Below are 23684 nucleotides of genomic sequence, written 5' to 3'. Positions count from 1 at the left end.
TGCTACATATGTACATATATATTTTTATTATTTTTGTGCATAATAATCATAAATATTTCACCCTTTCCAACAATCACACTTAACTTGCTGAATATACGTATTAGTTGAGACCAAACTGGTCACCTGCAACGTGGCCGGTTTAAGATAACTGATTAATCCATTCGTGGCATTATAGGAGTAATCTAATCCCGAAAATTTCATCAATTCCAAAAAAATCTTCGCCTTTTCTTCACTTCCCAGGACCGACTTATCATTCTCAATCACGGCAATCTTATCCGTTCCGTGACCAATTGTGGCGTCGACATCCTGCCGAATTACTTCCGGCCCGAGGGCAAAGGTCACTGTGAGGTTGACTTTCCACGGCCTGTCTTCATAAATGGAGGACACCGCAGAGACTTGGAGGCAGGAGTGGTTTCCCACAAAGATTTTAGTCTCATGCTGAACTGATATGGTTTCCTCTTTGACGAAGTTTCTCTCAGAGTATGTTTCCGACCCGGAGGCTACATCTTGTTGCCAAGATTTTGACGTGTGCATTTCTATTTTTGCAAGAACGTTTTAGCAAATCAAAAATTGTTCAGAAATTCTAAAATATGCAATCAATACATATCCTAAAATTGCCCCACCTGTTTTAAAAATTCCCACAACTCCCGCCCCCACGGAGACTCCGACATGCATCCTTTCCCCACTCTCCTCCCCCGTGGCGAAAGTGTTTTCCACACCCAGCCTCGATCCTATTGTCGTCTTCGTCGTAATCTCTACGTCCTGCTTGACCACCCCACTCGCACAATTCTTAATGATTGCCTTCCTCGGGGACACGGTGACAGAGCGGCTCAAAGTGTCACCGAAATGGTTCTTGATATCATTTGGGAGATCAACAATTCCCGTCACGGATTCGCCCAGATGTAACTTCCTGACTATCAAGTGATCCCGAACCGAGACGAACCTGTACTTGTGCTTCTCCTCGAAAATGCTTGACTCCGTGTAAGGATTGCAGTTCGTGTAGTGACGATCATTGGTGGAGTTGATAATGTCGGAGTAGATGAAGGAGGTCGAGATCAATCTTTTACGCCGGTTGGTAACACTTCCCTCACAGCTTATCGGGTGGAGGACAAAAGTGTTCGGAGTGCCGGGGAGGGTACGGATTTGCACGAACCAAGTGATCCGTGGGTACATGGGTTGCATTCCAGGGTCAAAATTTTTGAGCTGGTAGACATTTCGAAGGCTGAAGTTTTTTGCGGGGACCAACTCCCACCAATGGGAGAGGGTGAAGAGGTCAAAGGTTGAGGTGGCGTGGAGGAAGATGAGATTGGTGGAGAGACTTCGGATCTCGTAAGGAGTTCTGGTCCGGAGTGAGGTGAATTGGCCGAACGTGTTTCGGACGGAGGTGGAGGGATTGGTGGGTGATGAAAGGGCGCAGGTCGTGGTTGAAATGGTGGCGGTGTTGTAGGGTAGATTTGTCGTAAACATTATGACCAGCCCGGTCAATAAGGGGGAGACAATTTGTGACATTTTTTTTTACCTTGGAGAAGAATTATTTAGTTGATGAAATGATGGATATGTCCTTGTCAAGTGTGGACTTTCTACTATGGACTGAAAGAGTTACTGGATGTTTATTTATATTTGTTTTATGTATCTAAATCTTTGTGGGATTTGATGGATCTGTACAACTAGTTTTCATGGGGTCAAGATGGAATGACTTCATTTCTAAATTTATGTTTTTAATTTGAGAGCATTTGTAAGTGTTGTAAAGTATGAATAAGAAATATTTAAGGATATATACATACGTAGTGAGCACCTTTTCTGGCATGTATTGATCCCAGAAAAGTAATACAAATTATTTTAAGGCCTAATTTCTGAGAGAAAATATGTTTAGATTAATATTTATGTAAAGTAATAAATATCTTTTTTTGGATAGTTTGGCAGTAGAAAATCACATAAATCAATCCGACATGTCATTCCTGTCAAATAGGTCAAGTTATATTGAATACATAGATATTTACATAAATACATAATATCCCGAGATTCTACAAAGAAGTTGATTATATCATGCAAATTTTATCAAAACAGAGCAAAGCCTTTTAGATGAGATTTTTAGGTAAATTTGCAGTTATAATTTTTGGTTAAATAAGCATGTACTGATAAAGATGTATGTATTTATAAATTGCATATTATCTGGATTTTTAGTTCCACCTGTGAAATTCCTTACCTAATTGTTTTCATGACTTATTAATGCTTTCAGACGAACTATGGCTTTATTGTGAAAGTAATGAGGAAAGGTTTAAAATATTTTCAAGTGAACTATATTTTATTTGAACTTGCAGGATTTACTACAATGTTTTATATTTACATAAATATGTACGTATGTAAGTATTTACAAGAATTTTTGAAGAGAACGAAATTGTAATCTTAGTATATTTACTAGATAAATATCTGGTTAATTGTTTAAATTTACCAAAGAACACCACATATTATAGAGATTCAGATTTTGCAGCTTTAATTTAAGCGATACAAGTACATACATATATAGAGAAACCTTTAAAGCTAAATTCTACTAAATTTCTGCCGAATATCAGCATCAATGTTAATAAACGACTACGTTAACAATTAGAGGTACATAACAAAAAGCTCACAGTTCACAGCACAAATTTATAAATGAGTCACCTTTACAAGACAAGGCTAATTACTTATCTGCTTAAACTTTGCTTGCAATTTTTTTGAGATCTCGAATGATAATTGTTACTTGAACGATTACTTGCAAGTATTAGTTTTACATACGACGGTAAAAGTTCACAGCAATCATATCATTTTTGCACCAAAGTTATTAACGAGTCGATTAAAAGTTTCATACGAAATTGGACTAGTAGCATTAAAAACTTTTAAACATATTTTTTAACATTTAATAGGAATGACATTTAATAATTTTGAGATTTTCTAAAGAGGTTATAGCAGTAAGGAACTTCTTAAAGTTCTACGTAAATATCACGAGTATAAATATAAATACATATATACATCCACATACATACATATGTATGTACACATGGATATAGATATTTTTTGTATCACAGGTTAAGTCATAAATTAAAAAATCAGGTTGATGACCAGTGAATATGTAACTACACAGCAACTAAAATTTCATGATTCTTAATCTAACAAATGTATCTATACATAATATGTAATCATGTCCGGTATGCACTCAGACTTCAGGTGTACAAATTCCATGTTTCAATGGATCAAATATTCAGAATAGATTAACATTTCAAAACGTACATATACATAAATATTTGGCACAGTAGAACTGTATCCTTACAATGTGACTATCTAAATATTTCTACGTACAAGATTGTTGAACTAATGAGACATTTTATAGTGGATAAATTTTCAGATTCTTCACATACTTTAAGAAACCCTGTTATGCTTTAGGTAATAAATAAGATAAAGTTGGACAACAGATTACTTCTTAAATCTCTGTACTACGAGTAGTCCAGTACTCATACCACTGACTTTTTCGTAAAAACTCTCACCAGGTAATCACCATCGTCGGGATATTCATCCGTAGTGGGCGTACTCACGACAATGTTCAAATATCTCACAGATTGAGCAGGTGAAGTTTTGTTCGATAGTCAGAATTTTGCAAATATGTATTTTTCTGTAATATCATATTTCTTTCGAATCTACATAAATATATCCACGATATATTAGTAGGACCAATAATAATATTGGCACGTACATACCTCATAATAAAATTTTGTCGTAAGTACGCCCAATGTCAAAAGTCTAACATCTAATTAAATATATCCAGCTTATTTTTTTAGAAACATCTAATATCCTGTACACAGATATTATCTAAAATTGGTTGTAAGACATGATTTGTTTCCCAGCCACGAATTTGAAATTTTTCTCAGATTTCCCATCGGGTTTGGATAACGATGCAATTATTATTCCATCATGGTTTCCAAAATATCCCCAATTCCTTTGTCGCCTTCTCCGAATGAGATAAGTTATCAGGGCGCACCAGATTAAAATTAGCATTACCATCATCATCATGCATTGTTTTTCGATTCTGTGCCCCAAAAATACCACTTCATTTCGGAAACAACCTTCATAAACTCTTTCACATGTAATGAAGTCTCCAGGTGGGCTGGCTCCGTTCCCAAGCCTTATCTCAATCCGAGCAGCATTATCCGTGTAGTGGAATTTTACCCGATTCGTATCATTGGCATAGTAGAAATAATTCCTTGATGAGTTATGACCCTGTGTGTTTCCCAAGGTGGGTAATTCGTCAATGTAAAATGTATCGATTGGAGCATCGTAGCTGTAATAGTCATCTGACGAAATGTCAGACTCCAACGTCCATTCGGAACGGGACAAGTGGACAAGTTTTCCTATCCTGTCGCCCATAAGGGATCCCTCGATCGATAACCTACCACCAGTGGCCTCACTATCATTTCTTTCTCTCAATACCCAATCCAATCTGAATTTTGTGTCTTTCAGGACCACAAATGACCACAGGGTCCTGTCCAATACAATATTTTGTTTCGCAGAGCACACGAATTTTAGAGTGGAGACTTCATCATTCTCCGCCTTGTCATCATCTTTATCCCAACTTTCCCTAATTTCCACCTCTGGTAAGATCAAACTTTCACCGGCAGACTTTTCCTTTTCTATGCTCGCTGAGAACTCTACCCTCCCACCGTTAGAAAACTGCTCAGATTTCACCCTTTCTATGATCCTGTCCCCAATCGGGGTAATCCTATAGAGGAAATTTGCCTTGTTCAAGATCTCCCGTGGTTTCGTGTGGACGCCTTCGTTCGTCAAATTTGTGACAAAACCGTCCCCCTCGACCCTCGTTCGGTTCACGCATTCGCTCTGGTCACGCCCATTGTTGTCGAAATAGTCGACATAAATATGCTCGTTGGGGTCGTGTGGGGGCATCTTGCGGAAAATGTAGCACAAAACGGGGAGCATGTGGTATGTGTCGGGACCGACTTTTATCAGACGGATGTCCTTTCCCCATCGTGGTGCGATTTTTGACAGCGTCACGTCCTGGATTGTGAGGTGGTAAACGTTGTCAGAAATGTGGACGAATTTCCACCAGTGGTTTAGGTGGGTGATGTTTGTCCCTCTGTTGTCCACGTGGAGGAGTGGGTACCTCGTGGCGGTGTTGACGATGGAGTAAACTTGATCGAGACGAAGGGGCAACGGGTTGAAATCTGTGTCTGAATTAAGAGAAAAAAACGTTTATTATAAAATGTTTTTAGAAATAGTTTTTTTATAAACAAAACTTACCAAGGACATATTCGTTTTGTTCAAATCCTGCAAGTACAGACACTGTTATGCTCTGAATTAGATAAAGTGTCAAAAAGTTGAAAAGTAGCGACATGTTGGGTGAATTTTGGTATGGTTGCTTATACTAGACTGGTTCCAATTTAAAAAGCTGTTGATATCTGAAATTTAAAAGAGGAAATAATTAAGTATGTAGATAGTTGGGAAATAAATTCAGACGCCAATATTATTTTCGGTGCCTATTTATGTATGAATGTGGCTGGCTGGTGGAGAAAGTCTGACTAATTTATTTTTACGTTAATGAAGTTTACAGTGAAATTTGAAGAAAGTAGAAATACATAAATTTTTGTGTTTTATAAGAAAATTTTTAATTTTGTTCAATATGTAAATATGTGTTAAAAACTTTGTCTCTGCAGTTTCTACAAGTTTTGGCTTCGTGTCGGTGGAAAGTTTGTGTACATAATACTGTGACTAGAAAATTTATCATGAGTTATTTGGTATGATTCATGTATGCAAATGTTGAAAAGTAAAATTTTTAATAACTCAAAAAGTGCTGTCTTTTAATCAGTTTTTAAGACCTTTATGGTTGTACATTACATGTATGTACGTATATCTCTACTAATGTATTGTAGGTACATTTAGATACATACATATGCATCCGAAATGTTAAAGTGCAGAAACTTTTTTCAACATTTATTTTACCACATTGAGTAGAAAGTGATTAAAACGCTGAGTCTGGATGCGTCAGTGAATAAATATGTATGTACTCATGATTGAATACATACATCAAATATAATACATTACATATAAATATGACCCACGCTCAATACACCTAGTCACATCAAAGTCCGTAAAAGTTGAGTGAGGCTTATGTAATAAACAAAATGATGAGGCAGAATCACAAGACCACTTTTAAGGAGTACTACTACTACTTGTAATTCTGCAAACTGGTTAAGTATGTATAGCTAGATGTATGTATATCCCTCTCTTGTACGAGTACTCGTACAAACAAGTGCCAGATTCTTTTTGCATTAGTTGTACGGACGAGAGGAGAGTGTCCGTTATAAAATGTTAGAGTAATGCAAAACTATATAAAAAGCAACGTTGAAAAACTTTTCATTTTATGGCAAAAACTGATAATTGCTAGTTCGAAAGTATTTAATAGCAAGGAAATTCAAGAAAGAAGTTTTGTAAATACCTTAATTTGGATTTTTCTATTGCCAATTGAAAACAGCCGAGTTGATATACACACTACTCATGAGTTGAGTAAAACTTTCATGACTAATCGCAAACTGTAGAGTGGCTTATTCGCATCGGCTTGTTTCGTGAAGATAATAAACAGAGTCGTAGCAATGCTTCCGAAATGCGGTTTACAATACATGAAGGTGTCATATGTACATCCTGGCATGTTCAAAAAATTGAAATCCCCTCTCTTATGTATTAAACTGACCTTGGTGGGACGCCCCACTTTAAAGAGTATCTTATACAATTACAAAACAGATCGAACTTCTCTAAAATAGATTCATTGCTATTTACAAGTTTGCAGTAAAGCTACTGAAAAGCACTATTTTTCCTTATTTTAGTGGATTAGCACTCAATTGTTTCTCGTTGCTACATGTAAAAGTGCTTTACATAGTCCCTTCAAATATACCGTCGTAACTCTTCTGGGAGACAAATTTTAGAAAAATAGTTCATTAGAGGGCACCCCCCACAACCCTCAGCAATACGATTTTAGTGACATCTATTCCATAAATGTACTCCTGAAGCCTGTACCCTTGTTCAAGTAAAACCATAAAAAATTCGACATTTTGAATTTTCCCGCTTAATTTTAAAAACATTATCAAACATTTATTTTTGTTAAATTACCGTCCGATGTGACCCCGCTGACGGTTTTCTTCTATCATGTAACCCTTGTCATTCTCAATTACATTTGTTTTATATAGCATGTATAAGGTAATCACCTTATACATAATACACAAATTTTGACAATTATACGAAATTAAAAAAAATGTATGCGTGCCCTATGGCCACTTTTTTAAGGTGGTTACTATGTTTTTTACCGAAACTTTCTAACTTCAAAGACCTTCCGACAAGCCCTCTTCAAATTTAACATTGAGGGTTAGCAACAACATACTATGCGTCGTACTAATTCATAAAAGACCTATGTGCAGTCTATCTAGTTAAATATATTTTATAATTACACTTTGTGCGTTGTAACAAATTCTTGTCCTCAGTTTAATATCAATACTAAATATGTATACATACTTATGTAATTATTTGTAGTACATACATTGAGAAATTCTATAGTGACTCATACTTTGTCATGTAAGACACATTTGAATATACCCATCGACGACGTATGCAATGCAATTTATTTACTCGATTATTTTTAAAATTCACTTATAAAATTTACAAAGGTTAAATACAAGGAACACATACATATGAGTTACGCTACGGCCCTGTATTATGTGTATTTTTGCACATCCATGCATACACTGGCAGACTACTCTTCATGAAGTGAGGTTATGTCCGCATATACGATGTCTTTCCAAACATAGATATTTTGGGGTAGGGGAGATAGAGAGTTACGAAAAGCTTGGCTGCATTTTATTGTACAAACGTAACCTCTCCTATTCATTATGGTTGTGCAAAAATGACGCACTTTGAACATACCTAAACGGGTTTTAGGATCGGAAGTGGTTAGAATGCTCTTCTGCGAAATTTATTTGCACTCAGCAAACAATGCTGGTGATATCGTTCTCTATTTTGTCACTTTTGCAGTGAGACGGCTCTTTTCAATAAATTATGATAGGATCTGTCCGCCATGTATAGCAAGCAAAGATTTATGCACATGTACTTAATTGGAAGATTTGTCTCATTTTTGGATGTTAGGAAATAAGTTGGATCGAAGACAACGCAATGGTTGGATGCAGTTGAAACTTGCTTAAAAATTTGGTCTAAATACGACCAATCCATTGCCAGAGAGACGACAGACGACACGTGAAAGTGTTATAAATCTTATGGAGGGATGGAAGGGCATTTTTGAGTTTGTTTTTACTCTCTGATATTTAGTAAGTTTCTTAAAGTTCAAGTTTAAAATTGTTTCCAAATTTTTACAGTCGTGTACATGTATAACTTCGATGCAAATTTGGCGAGAAGAAAGTGTTTGACAAGAATTCTGTTATTAAATTCAGTCCGTCAATACTGTTTATCTGAGTTTTTTTAACTGATCATCAAATGTTTAATTGAATAGCTATGGGCAAAAGTAAAACAATGTAAATATTTCTGAACACCAGTTGATTTATATGAACAGTAAAAAATGCAGATAAATATAGAACTTGGTTAACATTTTATAATGTATCAATCCAACACTTAATGAAATCGTCTCATCTGTTGGCTTTTAATATAGCAATAACTGATAAATGATTATGTATCTAATTTGACGGCGTCTTGCAATCAGGTATCCCTAAAAGTTGATAAGAATTAAAACATCAAGCTTCTGATATTCTTATTAAGTATATTTATTTATGCATTTAGGAGTTTCACCTGGAGACACAACTTAAGGGGTTATTGCCTGATTTGGAAAACTTTAATATGTCTGTATCAACTGCATCGGTCGGGATAAAATAACAGGTAGTAAGTATGTAAATACAACCATGTATTATTTGATAATATTTAAAAATATCACTAAATATTTGAATATGACATTTGTCAGGATTATTACTGCATGAGTACAAAATGACAGTAATCTAAGTGAGTTTAATTTACAAAGATGAAGAACACGCATGGATTTCAACAAACCTATGTAGATCTTGATATGAAAGGGAATTGAGGTGGTAAACAAATAAATAAGTTAAATACAATTATATACTTGTGAAGTAGTCATGTTAGAATATTCATTTTCTTATATTCTAGAAATATACTTTTTGCCCTGTACATATTTTGTAGAGTATTAGGAAAACCGAGGAAACTAAATTATTGAGTTTTACTCCATACTGCCCATTAATCTCGACCGACCAAGGAAAAAGATAAGCACCTGGAATTTGGTAAAGACTAGTAAAGAGACACCTAAAGACTTATTGTTGTTAAGCTAATTTTGAAGAAATTTCACCTAAGTCAAAGAATAAATTCTTTTGACCTCGGACATAAACACTCAAAGGAAATTGTGGCTTTTGTGTTTTTATTTTTAAGTAGGTGAAGCAACTCATTCGAAGCATTTTGATATGTGGATCATCTCCGTGCAATTTGTTGGATGAGAATTTCGCAAACAACGTAAAACTAAAGCTAAAATCCGATTGGATAATAATGAAACTATTTATTTGCTGTGATCTTATGAACGGGTTTTTCTACCATGAAATTTAATTAAATTTGTGCGAAATATATTAATCCGAAAGTTAATAAAATAGCGTAAGCCGTATTAAAATCGTCCAAATCTGCCTGTATAGGCTCCACTATCTATCTAAAACATTGTCAAAATAAAATACATACATATTTTTTTATACATATATGTTCATTTCATATGCAAACGTTTAGCAATATTTTTGCATGTTACGATGATTTGCACGAGACTTTCCCTCCAAAAGGATTAATCATTTGCAAATATGAACAAAGAAGACAGCCATGTATTTTGCATCCATTGTGGGCTTCACGTACATGTACTCAATTTGCTGAGAGAGCATCCTTTTTAAATTAAAACTTAATAAAAATTTATATGTAAATTATTGCTGAACAAACACATCTACATGTATGCACAAAAATACGGTAAATTAAGGAAAAATAAATTAATCCTATAATTTATACCAAGCACAATCTCTTGGATGCCCTTCTGGCAAGAAAAATCATGGAAAGTTCATGTCTCCTCCAATAAAATTGTAGCTTTTTGCCGGCACTGATCCTAAGTGGTTACGCAAAAAATATCTGTTGCGTTTATGAAACCTAAACATTTTCTATCTATGGTAGGCATGCATTTTGCATATGTTTATTTATCTGGGACCAAGATTCTAGAGGGTCTTTCTTCCTGTAAGGAGGAGATACCAAACTCAAACATCAGTCGTGATGACTAATAATGTATTCATTACGTTGTGCATGAAAATCTGATTTTTAGTTTACACGTGATTCTACCTTCCATCCCTTTTTGACAGTTTTTAATTTAATGGTCCTCTGTGTCAATAATTTGTTGCTGGCATAATTCTGTTATGCAGTAATATTTTAAATCTATTGTTAAAATCAAGCAAATAAAAGAGGAGAAAGTTGAACTTTCACTAACGACTTTCTTCATATTATTCATAGAGAACCTGTTGCGTCATTCAGTTCGGACTTTTTATCGCACTTTTTAAAAGTAATCAGGATGCAACGACAGAAAAAGTTTTGAAAATATTATTTCTTTTATGGAATTGTTTTTTAAGGATTCAAATGTGTTTTATGAAACGATACAACAATTTAGTACATGGTGAATAAATTGGAGAGGCTGTAAAGAGTCCTGTTCACTTCTGAATATTAGTTAATATTCCCAGCAACTTTAACAAAATAAAAATAAATTCAGTTTATGCAGGTTTATGCAGCCAAGAACTTAATTTTACTCTGCTAATTAAAGTAAAAATTGTAAAAGTGTGTGTCTGTGATAGATGATCCTCTATCTGATGGTTATCTGAATAGAGCTTAAATAGAGATAACTTATTCTCGTGAAAGCATATTTTGATACATAAGCTGCATCGATATTTTTACAAGTCTTGGAAACAATCTTAGTGAAATTAATTGATAACCCAATTTTGTAAAACAATGTAAGTGTATCACGTTCATTCACAAAATTTAAGTAATGGCTAACAAGCCATTACTTAAATTCAAGCCAAGCTTTTAAAGCACGTAGTGAATTAAATAGTATGCATGTCGTGCAGCAATTTTTGGTGGAGAAGGTGAAGATTTATTTGGTTCACATATTTTTATATGTTGTTTACATAATTTTCGTCGTCAATTTTTGAAACAAGTATTTTGTGGTTTAAAATTAGTGGTTATATGTATACATACATATACTGAATGCTATAAACTTATCTATCTCAGACCTTAATCAAAATTTTGACAAACAAGTTAATGAGATGTATGTATATATATATACTTGTCCAACTATTCAATGTATGTATGTACTGAGGGTCACTACATAATTTGCACAATTAAGTATCTCAATTTTCGCGAATTTTTGTATTATTGAATTATAAAATCCGTTCATCTACATAAAATTTTCTTCTTCTTCAGATAACTGGTCAACATGAACTTGTATCAAAGGGGATATGCCTTTTTCTCCCTTATGATCATTATGTCTGTCCTCCAATATGTACACTGCCATCCCAAAAAGACAACTTCCGAAAAGACTGACCAACGAAACCTGCCCGTCTTGTATCTGTCACAAAGCGATGGGGACAAATGCGTGGAATTAATTCCTGGAAAACCAACACAACCTTTTTCCGTTCGATATTCCATTTTCAAGGATTTCGAATTAACCCTCATAAGCGATAATCCTGTGGTAGTGAAAGCAATTAGCATCAACCCTGAGCAGGTTTGTAAAATCTGTATTTTTATGGTTATTATATGCACTTTCTCTCTCAAGTTTATTTAATTAATGTCACACTTTTATAAATTATTTGTATATAATAACTCTGAAAGCAAAAATGAAATATTTATTATACGTATTTCTATGTATATAAGTAAAATCAGAAATACTGTTGCAGAATAAGTTTCTAAGAAAAATATTGTCCATTTTTTCAGTGCCTGCAAGCCCCACTGGACATTCAAGATTCGTCCTACTTTACAACAAAAAAGACTGCAAACGATACGCATTACTTCTATCAAGAGATACACGTGACATTAGACCTTAACTCTGATCACCTCTTCCTAGTGTGTCCAAGAGGAAATGTTCGGACCACAAGGATGGGCTACTTTGAATATTGTATCCATATTTACTCTAAATCATGCCTGCATAAGGACATTAATCGTTCTTCAATGGTTTATGAATATGAAAGCACATCAGAAGAAGACGAGGTTGATGAGAGATGCAGCGGACAAAGAGATCTAAATGCCGTCGGAGAGGTAGTCGCAGAATTCCTGGATGACAATGTAATTAAAAACTTAACCCAGAAACTGGACGACTGTGTCGGATTAAGAGACGCAATTAATGGTACTGGTATGTATGTAGCTATGCATTGTTGACAAGACGTGTTGTAGAAGCTGCCTATCTAAGGATATTAATTTTGATTTAAATTTTCTCCAGGAAAGGAAAGAAATGCAACGTTGCCAATTCTATACTACAATTATAGACAAGGCATAGAGGATTTTATGTTTTACGCAAATCAAGGATATACCAGAGTCAATAGACTCCAGTATGAAAATACTGTTTCAATCATTTTGGTAATTAAATTAATGAACGAAGGAAATGAAGTATGTAATTGTAAAAATTGGTGCCTCAAACGAATGTAAATATTTAGGATGAATCTGCATTCATCCTTATGAAAAAGTGTGATAACACTTCCACCACCCTTAACCAACCATATTGTTACAAAAATTTTTCGCAACACTGGGGAAAGGAAACTTTCCCCTTGTCCAACAGTGGTGGAGGCTCGTTCGCTTTCACCAATGGAGAATACGGATTTGTGGTGAGGCCGTATTATTTCAGGAATGGATCCTGGAAACCAGGTTAGGCTCATAAATACATATATGCAAATGATGATGCCACTAATTAAGAATGTGAATAATACTTGTACAGAATTTGGTGATGCAAAAAAATCCGACAATTCTGTTAGAGTCATTGAAAACTCAATACGACAGGAGGGAAACACTATGACATTTTGGTTAAAGCATGACCCATGGGTGTATGGATTGTATTTCAACCCCATAGCCAAATGTATAGGGGAACTTAAAGTCCAAGGTTGGTCTGATATGAATCTTACCAAAGAATATAGTTTGAATAATTTCGTAGACTAATTAAGCTTGTAATTTATGTAGATGTTATATCCAGCAAAGTCACCGATCCCATCAGCCACGATGTCACTACAGAGACAATCATCCGATTTGCCGGAGATCGTGGCACTGGTGGGGTTCGCATGGAGTGTGAACTTATCGTCTACTCATATTTTGAGGATGTGGTCACCAAAAGGGTGATTTTTAAGAGTAAGATTACATATGTATATTTTCTCAGCTAGCTTTTGCAAAGATACATATGTACATACATATATGTACACATGATACATATGTAGATAGTCGCCAATTGGGATTTTGAAATGTTGGTGATGGTAATAAGTGATACTTTTTTAATATTTGTTTATCTAAAAATGCAGTATTTATTGAACAAATATACAGAATAAATTATTTATTCTGTGTATTTAATAATTCGATTTTATTCTAATAGAATATATAAATAATTCTATCTATCCTATTCTAATTTAATAATGGTTAATACTTAAGTTTGTGTTTATTTACTTCTTAGTGAAGCCAGTGCCCCAAGTAAAACTTGAGGGTTACGACGCCGATTCTGACGGTGTCGTCTACATTGATTATGTCAAGGGCCAAGAATTCTCTCCCGTTACGGGGTCTGTTATAGGCGATTTGGATGCCGAAGTATTTTTGAGGAGGGAAGACGGGGTAAGAGTGCGACATATTTACCAAATTGGCTCACATACGTAAAAATAATCTTATAAAATTATTTCCAAACTATTTATGCAGAACGACACGACGGTGGAAACGGTGGATGGCAAATTCCAACTGAACCTGACCGCACCCATCACATCATTCAATCTATCCGCAGGTGGGGATGGAGGACTTTCTAATCTTGTCATGGTTCGGTCTAGAGAAAGCACGGTTGAACTTGGTACACAAAATAAAATAAAATGCATTGGAAGCACGGTCTAAATTTGTGCTGAATAACATAAAATTTTAACATTATAAAATGGAATATATTTAATGCATTTGTTGATTTTAATTTCAGAGTCTCAGATAGCTTGGCTAGGCTGGGGTTTAATTGTGATTGTGATCGTAATCATGTTAAGTGGCCTCGTTTTAATTTGGTATTGTTGGAGTGAAGGAATCACTCCGTGCAAATTATACCGAAAAGTGAGATTTTACCTTTCCTAAATCTCCTCAAGCAATAATTAAATGTGAACACTTAAGTGTTCATATTGGGAACAACTATGTCAGAGATGTTAGATCGACAAATCACCAAATACCTCAACTTACGTAATGTTACTTTAAAGTTTTCCAAAAATAAGGTCTCATATTCGTATTTATTTTTATTTAAGGCATTTAAAATCGTGAGTTAATCTATCTTAGAAGTAAATAGGTTGTAAATAAATATATTTGTGAAGCAATTAGCGATTTGAAAAAAAAATTGCGATTGTTAACAGGGAAAAAGATGGGGTCGAAAACAAATCCTAGTTCAGTTTGTGATCAATCATTATTGAATATTCAGTGAGTCATTATTTAGAAGAGTATAAGGATTTAGACAATGTGGTGTAAAGTATTGTTCTTCCCAAGAACTATCATTTCCTGGAGAGGAAAACAATCGAAAATAGAAATAGGACTGACACATTGTTAAAAAGATGTATGGAAGGAAGTATGTATGTAACTCTTGTCGAAGAATTGCTGTTTATTTTTCAGCGGATGTACACTTTTCCAAATGAGGATCTGTAGTCCTTCCAAAGACTAAAAGATAATTATTAAATGTACATAGGACGAATTTGTTATTTATGAAATCTCTCTCGAATCTTATTATATTTACTTATCTAGATATGCAAATCTGTATTTTAGTAGACATCTAGCAAATTCCGAAATCTCGCTTTTTCTTAAATACTCGTTACTTCAATGCAATTGCCAGTATTTCTAAGTATCAGAATTTGTTCTTGAATGTGTCTCCCTTAGCAGTTTAATTTAATTATATTAATTTTATTATGTATATAAGTGAGGAATAGAGTTATATAATAATTTATTATTTGTGTGGAAGTGGTTGTACACTTTTTAAAATTATTAACTACAGTTTCTCACTAAATATAATTTATTAGGAATTTGATCTAACTATGCTACATTATTATTACCTCATAAAACATAAAATATTAATGTTATAGAAGTTCCGGTAAGAGTTAGATAATTGGTGGAGTTGTTAAGACTTGTATCAAAATGTCAAATGATACCACAATATATATGTTCTGACGTCGTTTCGATTCCAGAAAATGTGTACAATGCACTTCGTGTATCTGATATCTAGGACTATCAATAAGGTGTATTTTCTTAAGAATTATATAAACTTATATAAATTTTCCCATCTCTAATTGTATATCTACTATTATTGCTGTAAAATGAGCTTCCTCTTCATAGGCTTTAAATAGTCCGAACATGTCGTAGCTAAACTTAGCGTTGTGAAAAATAGTTTTAAAACTCTTGACACCAAATATTTATGTTTTTTATATAATTATATACAATCAATAAAATGTGATTTTCAACATGCTCCGTCTAAACAATGTTTTATGAATTGCTTTAAATTGTGTCGTACATTTAGCACGATTTAAAGTAAGGAAGTAAAGTAAGTTTTAAAAATTGTGAAAATTCACAAGGTTCAACTTATATGATAATTTGGACAAAATTATTAGTTTACAATCGAAAATATATATGTATATGCACTTTTAGATCTATAGCTTTCCTGCATTTTAAGCAAATATCAAGTATACATATATTTAAATTATATTTACTGAAGAGTGATTATCATCACAAATTCATTTTTTACATCATTTCCTATCACCTTCCCAAGAATAATGAGATGTTTAGTTTTCGCAAAAAATAAGTATTTCATAGAGTAAATGAAAATTTGCAATTTTTTTCATATATGTAGTACGCTTTTATGTGCATGTACATATGTATGACTCATGTGATTCCTTTCCAGCAGAGAGGTGCATGCATGAAGAATGATTTCATGTCGGGGCGTATATGTATTTCTTTATAACAATTTCCCTTAAACCATCTAGGTAAGTAATTGAAAATTGTATTTTTAATAGAATGTGACAAACCATGGGATTTTTTTTGCGAAATTGAAATTATATTTGCAATGTCACGCAAAATCTGGATTCTTCGTTCATAAGAGTGCGATTTCATGCAAGTTGTTCAAACTTTCTGCATCACATTTTGCAGATGTGTACGTCAGTGTTATAGGACGGGAGTCATGTCAAAATTACTTATTTCGGATAATAATCTGAAAATCGTATTAATTTCACTGGTTGTGATGTTCTCAAATTGCACACTAAAAACTGGAATCATTGAATAATTTTTTATCCATTATTGTATCATGGTGGTTTTCTCAAAAGCAAACACGCCGGCAAGAAAATTCTGGAAATCATATTTCAACATTTAATTAAGGTTATGATTCTATTAAAAATCATAGTTTCTTGCAACTTCATCATTTTGAAATTAAATGATGAATTAAGTAACTAAATATTCTGTGTTAATAAATTAATAGATAAGGCTGTAAAGTTGGTGTTATTTAGTGTCTGGAGGGGATATCAAGGGCAAAATAAGGTACAAGATCAATAACTCCAACTCTTACGCAATTGCAAATTAGAATTGGCTCTAAGAGTCATTATAATTAAGATTATGCATAATTTCCGTAACTTTTTTCCAATCAATTTTACTAGCTGTCACTTTATTCCAGTACCTTCGTCTTTAGTTTGTGCTTAATCAGAGTTCAATTTTAATAGGCAAATTATTGTTGTACGTACACAAATTTGCCTGATAGATATTGATCATATATTTTTGTGATTTGCAAGTTCATCTATTATCGATTAGTTGTCTCTTCACCGATCAAGTAAGGAAATATAATTGGGAAGATTACGACAAGGATAAAAGAACCAAAGTAAGTTGGTGAGCATAGAAGCGTTTTTTATTTCTGCAAACTTAACCGTATTCTCTAATTTTATAAATTTGAATATGTATGCAAGGTGCATAAATTTGTTAGAATGAGATACTCCTAATTTTTTCTTCGTCTGTAAACAAATAATGTTCACATTCAGCATATTTCCATTTATTTAACAAATATTTAGTCAAATTTGTCACGAAGTACGTTCACAGAATTGTTACTTTTTGTAGATCCCCTTTAAGAAAATGGGAAATCTTGGACCGACAATTATCCTCATGCTGTGTGGAATTTTCATTACTGTCGCCGCACAAAAATATTTTGCTGACAGTCAGGTCAAGACTTCCATTGGTTTAGTGGGTGACCTCGACTATGACCCGCTAGGACCGGGGCTCTCACATCGATTTCATATTCGGGACCGGAAATTGAAACTACATAATGAGGACGAAATACTGAATTTTATCTTAAAATCGCCAGATCCAAAATTTCCCGTTATCATGGAAATGACGAATGATATGAAACAAGTAACTATTACATTTATTATGTATAATTAGGGACGTGCAATATATGTATTGTATTGTGCAATTGATTTATAATTTTATACACTTATAGTGTGCTCCTATGAGGGACGGATTTACGTGGAGTTCATCGTATGATAAGACCACCGGAATCTATAAACAAGAACTTTGGGTTCCGGCTAATCTGCAGAAACGCCAGGCTATCTTTATCTGCTCACAACGGGATATATTTCATGGACATGGAGATAATGCATTTGAAACTATTGTCGAGCGGTGTGAAGTAGATTTGGTCACTCCGTGTCACTTTGGGACTCAGAATTGCGACCTGGGTGACACAAAAGCGGAAGGTTATGTCGACGTGGTAGAACTAGATAAGAAAAATATTCCGAGCCTCTTGCCTAAAATAGAAGCGACCTGTTTCTGGGTCTGACAAGTATGGTGTGTAGGAAATTATTGTGATTAAGAGGAAAATATTGGAATCATTGAGACAGAAAAGTAGTCTATGTATACATATATGTAGGTATATACATAATTATTAGATACGTAAGGCAGAATAGGATGGATGATATTCCGATTTTTTTAATTGCAATGAAAAATAATTCCGAATTTCAATTGATGATAGATGTTGTTAAGAGGTTCTATCTTTTTTTATGATTCCTTAATAACTTTTACTCTTAGCATATAAAATGATATATATTTGTATGTATACTTATCCGGTGACCAGATAACAAACAGTGGGTAAATGATAGAAAGAAACAAAATTATACTATTTTGAAATTACTAACTGATTTGAAGACGGTGCCTTCTCTAAGTTGGCGAACAATTTCTAGTGATATATCTAATTCAAAAGTCTGGAAACCCTTCACGAGAAAAAATAATAGCATAATATTCGAATAGTGATATACATAATATGTATGTATTTTTTAAAGCAGCTTCTACTCCTATATACAAACATATGTAAGAATTATAGGAAATGTTACCAGGTCGCTTTTATATCTTCATATTTAAATATATATTTAATTAACATACATATTTGGAAAACGGGGGAAACCTATGCAATGCAGTTTTTCACTTGCGGTAAGAAAAGTTTACTTTAACACCTATTTACTGTACTTGTGCTAATGTAAGTATTACCAACGAATTTCATAATTGATTACAGATTGATTATATGTAATCGGTAAACAATCAATTAAATGAATATCATCCACTATAGGTTGGTAATTTTATTTATAATTTTGAAATGACATAATTATGCCTTGTTAAAGAAAGAAACTCATCTTCTCAAACGTTATCTATTTAGTGAAACAGTGTAGCTTGCATTATGAATTATGTATGTATGTGCACATGTATCAATAACTTATTTGAATAAGAGTCTGTTTAGGTATTATCCACTTATTAGTTATATGTTGAGATCTGAAGTGTTTACGAAAGAAATATTGTATGCAAATGTGATTATGTAGCACATAAATAGTATGTCGTCGTTCTAATTCTAAATAGCCCTAAGTGCAGTCGATGCTTAATTTTAAAAATTCCTATCTACTTATGGGATAGTGGAAATTTTTAACATACACAAGATCCATCCTTCCATTTAGAATTACAACGACGATGTACAGTATTACATACATACATTATGTATTAAATGGTTATGATGATATACATACATATCGTCGTACTAATTCATAAAAGACCTATGTGCAGTCGATGTTGAATTAAGAAAAGACCTAAGTGCAGTCGACACTTAATTAAGAAAAGACCTATCTACTTATGGGACAGTGGAAATTTTTAACACGCACAAGATGCATCCTTCCCATGTTAAAAATTTCCACTGTCCCATAAGTAGATAGGTCTTTTCTTAATTAAGTGTCGACTGCACTTAGGTCTTTTCTTAATTCAACATCGACTGCACATAGGTCTTTTATGAATTAGTACGACGATATGTAACTATTTTATTATGTGAAAACATATTGAATACATTCTCTCAGTGTATTAGAAATCTCAGTTCGTATGAGGTTGCTATTTGAACAAAACGTCCTAAAATCTTCAGAATTATTTAATTCCAACCGAAATCATTGTCATTTACACGTGTATGAATTGTTATCCCTTACCGATATAACAGATTAATTCGAAAGTCTAAAATCTAAACTAAATATCATATATTTATTTCGCTTTTTGTATCTCAAGTGCTCACAAATATTGAATATATTCATGCTTTACTTTATTAAGCAGAGTATCTATCAGTTTTTGCAATAATTGTTAACCTCTGTTTATACGTAAGAAGAAACAATAGCATTTCCGTTAATATTACCTGTTGTCTGTCATTAAGGTTTCAATTACAAATGTATGTCTCAACTTATGCTACTTAGTTTTTATGTAAAACGCTTTAGAACTATTGTTTAAATATCAATTGTTGTGATTACGATTGTAAAATAAATAAATGTTAGTTATTGAGGTATATATGTGCATATTCCAGGTGTGTATTATTGGTACACATTATTCCAAATTCCTAACTAGTATTCATAGATAATCTCATTTCCTAATTGCGGGGTGTATTCGTTTATCAAAAACGATGAAAATGTGTCACTTACCAAATTATGATCTATCCAGTTTTACATATAAAATTATGTCTCACACACTTGCACAACTTTCCCAGTGACAATATCTAACAAACAACCATTAGTTTGTCTTTGTCTAGAACTTTCTCTTATCAAACTTTCTGAAAAATACCTTAATTCTATATTAGCTTGTGTATGACACTAGTATTACGCAGTCTTTAACACAATGGTTTCACAACGTAGGACTCCATTTTATCTATATTTTTTGCTGTGATGTGATGAAGTATGTATGTACGTCGTGTTTCAAAAGTGAACATGACAGGGATAGGAAATGGACATAGGTATGATATGATTTATTGCCTCCAGTGTAGAATAGCTGTACTTAGGGTTGGTAATCCGTATCCGATGATATCCGACCAAATCCGATCCGCCGGATATCCGAAATCCGCCCATAACTATTAACGTTGGGCCATCGGATAATCCGATCGGATGATAAGGTCGGATGATCCGTCGGATCAATGTTAATAGTTATATGGCGGATAATTTCGGATAATCCGCCGGATATCCGATCCGGTCGGATTACCAACCCTCTTCTGCTATTGTGCAGTACAGCCTGTACTGCACAATAGCAGAAGACAGACGGGAAGATACGTCTAAAAATTGGGTTACGTTTTAAGAGAAGATCTATGTAGCCATGTAAGGTAAATACATGTTATTAATGCGCATGGTTTGGTGTCGCCATGGACTTGTTCCAGTACAAAAAGAATATTGGGGAGAGAGATTGACAAAGAAAGTGTTACCTGGATTGCCATGATTTGTAAGATACATGCGTAGCTCAAATGTGACAGACGTAACTGAAAAATGACCACTGGAATTTTTATAGGCGTGTGTACAGAACATCAAGCTTGACCTTTTTTAAATCTCGTAAATTATTTATTTTAGATTGTTTGTTCATAACAAATAGTGATAAAACCTCATACCCTTATGTACACACAAAAAGTAAATTATACTTTACCAGTGCCCAATTAACGCTTATGATATTTTTTATTGAGGATTAAGTCATCAAATTTTATTGAGATTGGACGACTTCTCCAATATATTTAGCTTTTTGCAATTAAATTTCTTGTCGTTTATCTATTGTTTTTTTTACTATGCACAGAGTAACATAGGTTCATACCCAATTATGTTTATAAATGGAAAAAGAAATTGCTTATGATATCTTTTTGATAACTTTTTAGCCCGACCCAGGGCTTATGTACCCGTGATGTCTGTCTGTCCGTCCGTCCGTCCGTCTGTCCGTCCGTCCGTCTGTCCGTCTAACGATAACTCTTTTTAAACTTATCCGATCGACTTGAAATTTTGCACACATGTATACCATGTCAAAACACAGTTCGAGTTCGAAGATGAGCCAAATCGGTTCAGTGGTTGACCGGTGGGGGTGATTTTAGTGGTGTGGGTCAAGGGTGCCGGAAATTCGAAGTAGTCGTAGAAAGCTGAAATTTGGTACAGCAGTAGCTAACGGCTTGTGATGAAAGAATATGAAGTGAAATTCGATAAATTTTTATCAGGAGGGACCCTGGTGGGTGACCCATACCGATATTTCATAGTCATCGGATGTGGATGAAATTGGGTGTATACCATACTAAAGGTTTCTAATAAATAAATTTGAACTGAAATTTGAAAAATTTTTGAATTGGGTGCCGCATGGGTTGACCTATACATTTTCTAATTATGATGCAATTTGCTAAGGGGTTGCTAAGAGAGATTGCTACTTTATTGATTTCCAGTTCCAAATTAAATATGATTCGTAAAAACTGTAATTCGTAAGAATAACTGAGGATTTCATGTCATCATCATCATCATGCCAAAGTTAAAGAAGCAGTCGCAAGCGCAACTAGCAGAAATTAAGCGGAGGAAGCGCGATGACGAAATTTTTCGAACTGCGGAGCAAGCTATTAACACGTGAGTAGTATCCGATAGTTAGGGTTTATATGTTGTTTATTTGTCAAAGTTGTATTTATGAATCTAGGGAGTCTCGAAAGAAAGCTCGAAGAGACGATACGACGAGGGAAGCGGAACGTCAAGCTGATTCAGCTGCGAAAAGGACAACTAGAGCGAATGCGCGAAAGATGGAGGCGGAACGACTTGCCAATTCTGAGGCGCGACGTCTGGTCAGACTGGATGAAGAGAGGAGGAAGGCGGAACAACTTGCCGATTCTGAGGCGCGACGTCTGTTCAGACTGGATGAAGAGAGGAGGAAGGCGGAACAACATAATGACTCGCGCGCCAGGAGGATAGTCAGAGGTCAGGTGGAAAGACGGGAGGCCGAGCAGCTTAGAGATACTCAAGCACGTAAGATAAAGCGTCAAAACCCACAGCTTTTGGATTTCCTTACTGCTATTAAGAAAGGTCCGACAATACCATGCGAAAGTTGTGATGGGCTGTTTTTCGAATCGTCAGTTCGAAAACTTCACCGCAAACTTTTGATGGAACAATTTAACTTGACATTCTGTGCTCAGGTAGCTTTTTTTTATTTAACCTATCTATTAGCATACTTATATTTTAAGTTTAAATTAACAATAAGGCACTTCGACCACAATCTCTGGAAACCGAATTTCTTTGTACAACCTGTCATAGCTATATACGCAAAGGAAAGATCCCAAAATTGTGCTTCTCTAACGGGTTTGCCTTCCCCATAATTCCCGACGTTCTGAAAGGTTTAACGCAATTGGAGGAACGCCTTGTAGCTGGCAGAATCCCATTTATGGCGATTCAGAAGTTGGGAGTCGACCGTCAGTGTGGTCTGAAGGGTAACGTCATCAATATTGTCAATCCAGTCAGTGAAACAGCTGCAATCCTCCCAAGACGATTTAACGAAGCTTCGGTGATACAATTAATGCTGATGCGTAAGATGGAATATACCAAACCCTACCTGTACGAAACTATCCGCCCAAAGAAAGTCTATGAGGCCGCGAAGTATTTAGCACAAACCAAGTTATACAAGGATGAGGGTATCATTCTTTCTGATGACTGATTAAAGTTTATGGATAAAGACGTAGCGAACTTTGTCGTTGATCCAATTCCAAATCAAATTTTGCCACAACTGGAGCAACAAGATGCAGAGAATGATGCGCAGCTTAATCCCGGTGGCCAGCAAACTCTATTGATTGATTTTGACGACATGCAAAATAATGAAGTCATCCGATTCGCTCCTGGTGAAGGCCAGAAACCCAAGTCACTAATATTAGACGCCAACGCTGAAGCTTTATCATATCCTTCAATCTATGGAGGTGTTCCCCGTAAGATGAAGTTGGATAACATCTCTAAGACGGATATAGCAAAGTCAGATGCACGAAATCGGGACAGACGGTGTGCCGCTCCCAATAAGCTTCTTTATTCGTTCAAATTGAGTCAAGCCTTCCAGATTTCAAGCCAGATTTCCCTTTGTCTGAG

The 23684-nt window shown here is 34.6% G+C and overlaps 3 protein-coding genes and 1 long non-coding RNA gene across 12 annotated transcripts; 2 read left to right on the top strand and 2 right to left on the bottom strand.

Annotated features, from left to right (window-relative positions):
• On the bottom strand, positions 1 to 2113 carry LOC118438734. The gene is made up of 2 exons (XM_035859432.1): positions 624 to 2113; positions 1 to 536 (listed from the first exon to the last, which is right to left on the bottom strand). Exons 1-2 carry the CDS (start codon positions 1507 to 1509, stop codon positions 58 to 60), a joined length of 1365 nt encoding a protein of 454 aa, XP_035715325.1. The 5' UTR covers positions 1510 to 2113; the 3' UTR covers positions 1 to 57.
• Positions 2114 to 2286: 173 nt separating this feature from the next.
• LOC110859441 lies at positions 2287 to 20755 on the bottom strand. Of its 2 annotated transcripts, none has more exons than XM_022108405.2 (3): positions 20265 to 20755; positions 5287 to 5444; positions 2287 to 5216 (listed from the first exon to the last, which is right to left on the bottom strand). In XM_022108405.2, exons 2-3 carry the CDS (start codon positions 5378 to 5380, stop codon positions 3844 to 3846), a joined length of 1467 nt encoding a protein of 488 aa, XP_021964097.1. In that variant the 5' UTR covers positions 5381 to 5444; positions 20265 to 20755; the 3' UTR covers positions 2287 to 3843. The 2 variants fall into 2 exon arrangements, with proteins under 2 accessions (XP_021964097.1, XP_021964096.1); XM_022108404.2 differs by lacking the exon at positions 20265 to 20755 and adding an exon at positions 6482 to 7423.
• LOC110859444 lies at positions 7610 to 9715 on the top strand. Of its 3 annotated transcripts, none has more exons than XR_004837037.1 (4): positions 7610 to 8109; positions 8176 to 8743; positions 8821 to 8916; positions 8999 to 9715. It is a non-coding gene; the product is annotated as an uncharacterized LOC110859444 (long non-coding RNA). The 3 variants fall into 3 exon arrangements; XR_002548859.2 differs by having other exon boundaries at positions 7729 to 8354; positions 8693 to 8743; XR_002548858.2 differs by having other exon boundaries at positions 7848 to 8743.
• LOC110859443 lies at positions 10375 to 20141 on the top strand. Of its 6 annotated transcripts, XM_035859430.1 has the most exons (15): positions 10375 to 11063; positions 11533 to 11833; positions 12043 to 12457; positions 12545 to 12681; positions 12759 to 12966; positions 13037 to 13198; positions 13276 to 13440; positions 13757 to 13911; positions 13993 to 14137; positions 14255 to 16668; positions 16769 to 16827; positions 17076 to 17161; positions 17395 to 17685; positions 17774 to 18756; positions 18839 to 20141. In XM_035859430.1, exons 2-10 carry the CDS (start codon positions 11546 to 11548, stop codon positions 14398 to 14400), a joined length of 1821 nt encoding a protein of 606 aa, XP_035715323.1. In that variant the 5' UTR covers positions 10375 to 11063; positions 11533 to 11545; the 3' UTR covers positions 14401 to 16668; positions 16769 to 16827; positions 17076 to 17161; positions 17395 to 17685; positions 17774 to 18756; positions 18839 to 20141. The 6 variants fall into 6 exon arrangements, with proteins under 6 accessions (XP_035715323.1, XP_035715324.1, XP_035715322.1 ...); XM_035859431.1 differs by having other exon boundaries at positions 12043 to 12451; positions 17774 to 20141; XM_035859429.1 differs by having other exon boundaries at positions 17095 to 17161; positions 17774 to 20141.
• Positions 20756 to 23684: the final 2929 nt, after the last annotated feature.

Source organism: Folsomia candida, unplaced genomic scaffold (assembly GCF_002217175.1).
Source record: "Folsomia candida strain VU population unplaced genomic scaffold, ASM221717v1 Fcan01_Sc025, whole genome shotgun sequence".
Lineage (NCBI taxonomy): Eukaryota > Metazoa > Arthropoda > Collembola > Entomobryomorpha > Isotomidae > Folsomia > Folsomia candida.
This window is presented reverse-complemented; position numbering and strand designations above follow the sequence as displayed.

Bases quoted from the DNA above. Each gene is read 5' to 3' on its own strand.
- LOC118438734 (XM_035859432.1), bottom strand. From the start codon at position 1,509: ATGTCACAAATTGTCTCCCCCTTATTGACCGGGCTGGTCATAATGTTT. The intron at 537-623 runs GTGGGGCAATTT...TTGCAAAAATAG, and splicing joins TGTGGGAATTTTTAAAACAG to AAATGCACACGTCAAAATCT.
- LOC110859441 (XM_022108405.2), bottom strand. From the start codon at position 5,380: ATGTCGCTACTTTTCAACTTTTTGACACTTTATCTAATTCAGAGCATA. The intron at 5,217-5,286 runs GTAAGTTTTGTT...CTCTTAATTCAG, and splicing joins ACAAAACGAATATGTCCTTG to ACACAGATTTCAACCCGTTG.
- LOC110859443 (XM_022108407.2), top strand. From the start codon at position 11,546: ATGAACTTGTATCAAAGGGGATATGCCTTTTTCTCCCTTATGATCATT. The intron at 13,199-13,275 runs GTTGGTCTGATA...TAATTTATGTAG, and splicing joins AGGGGAACTTAAAGTCCAAG to ATGTTATATCCAGCAAAGTC. The intron at 13,441-13,756 runs GTAAGATTACAT...TTTACTTCTTAG, and splicing joins CAAAAGGGTGATTTTTAAGA to TGAAGCCAGTGCCCCAAGTA.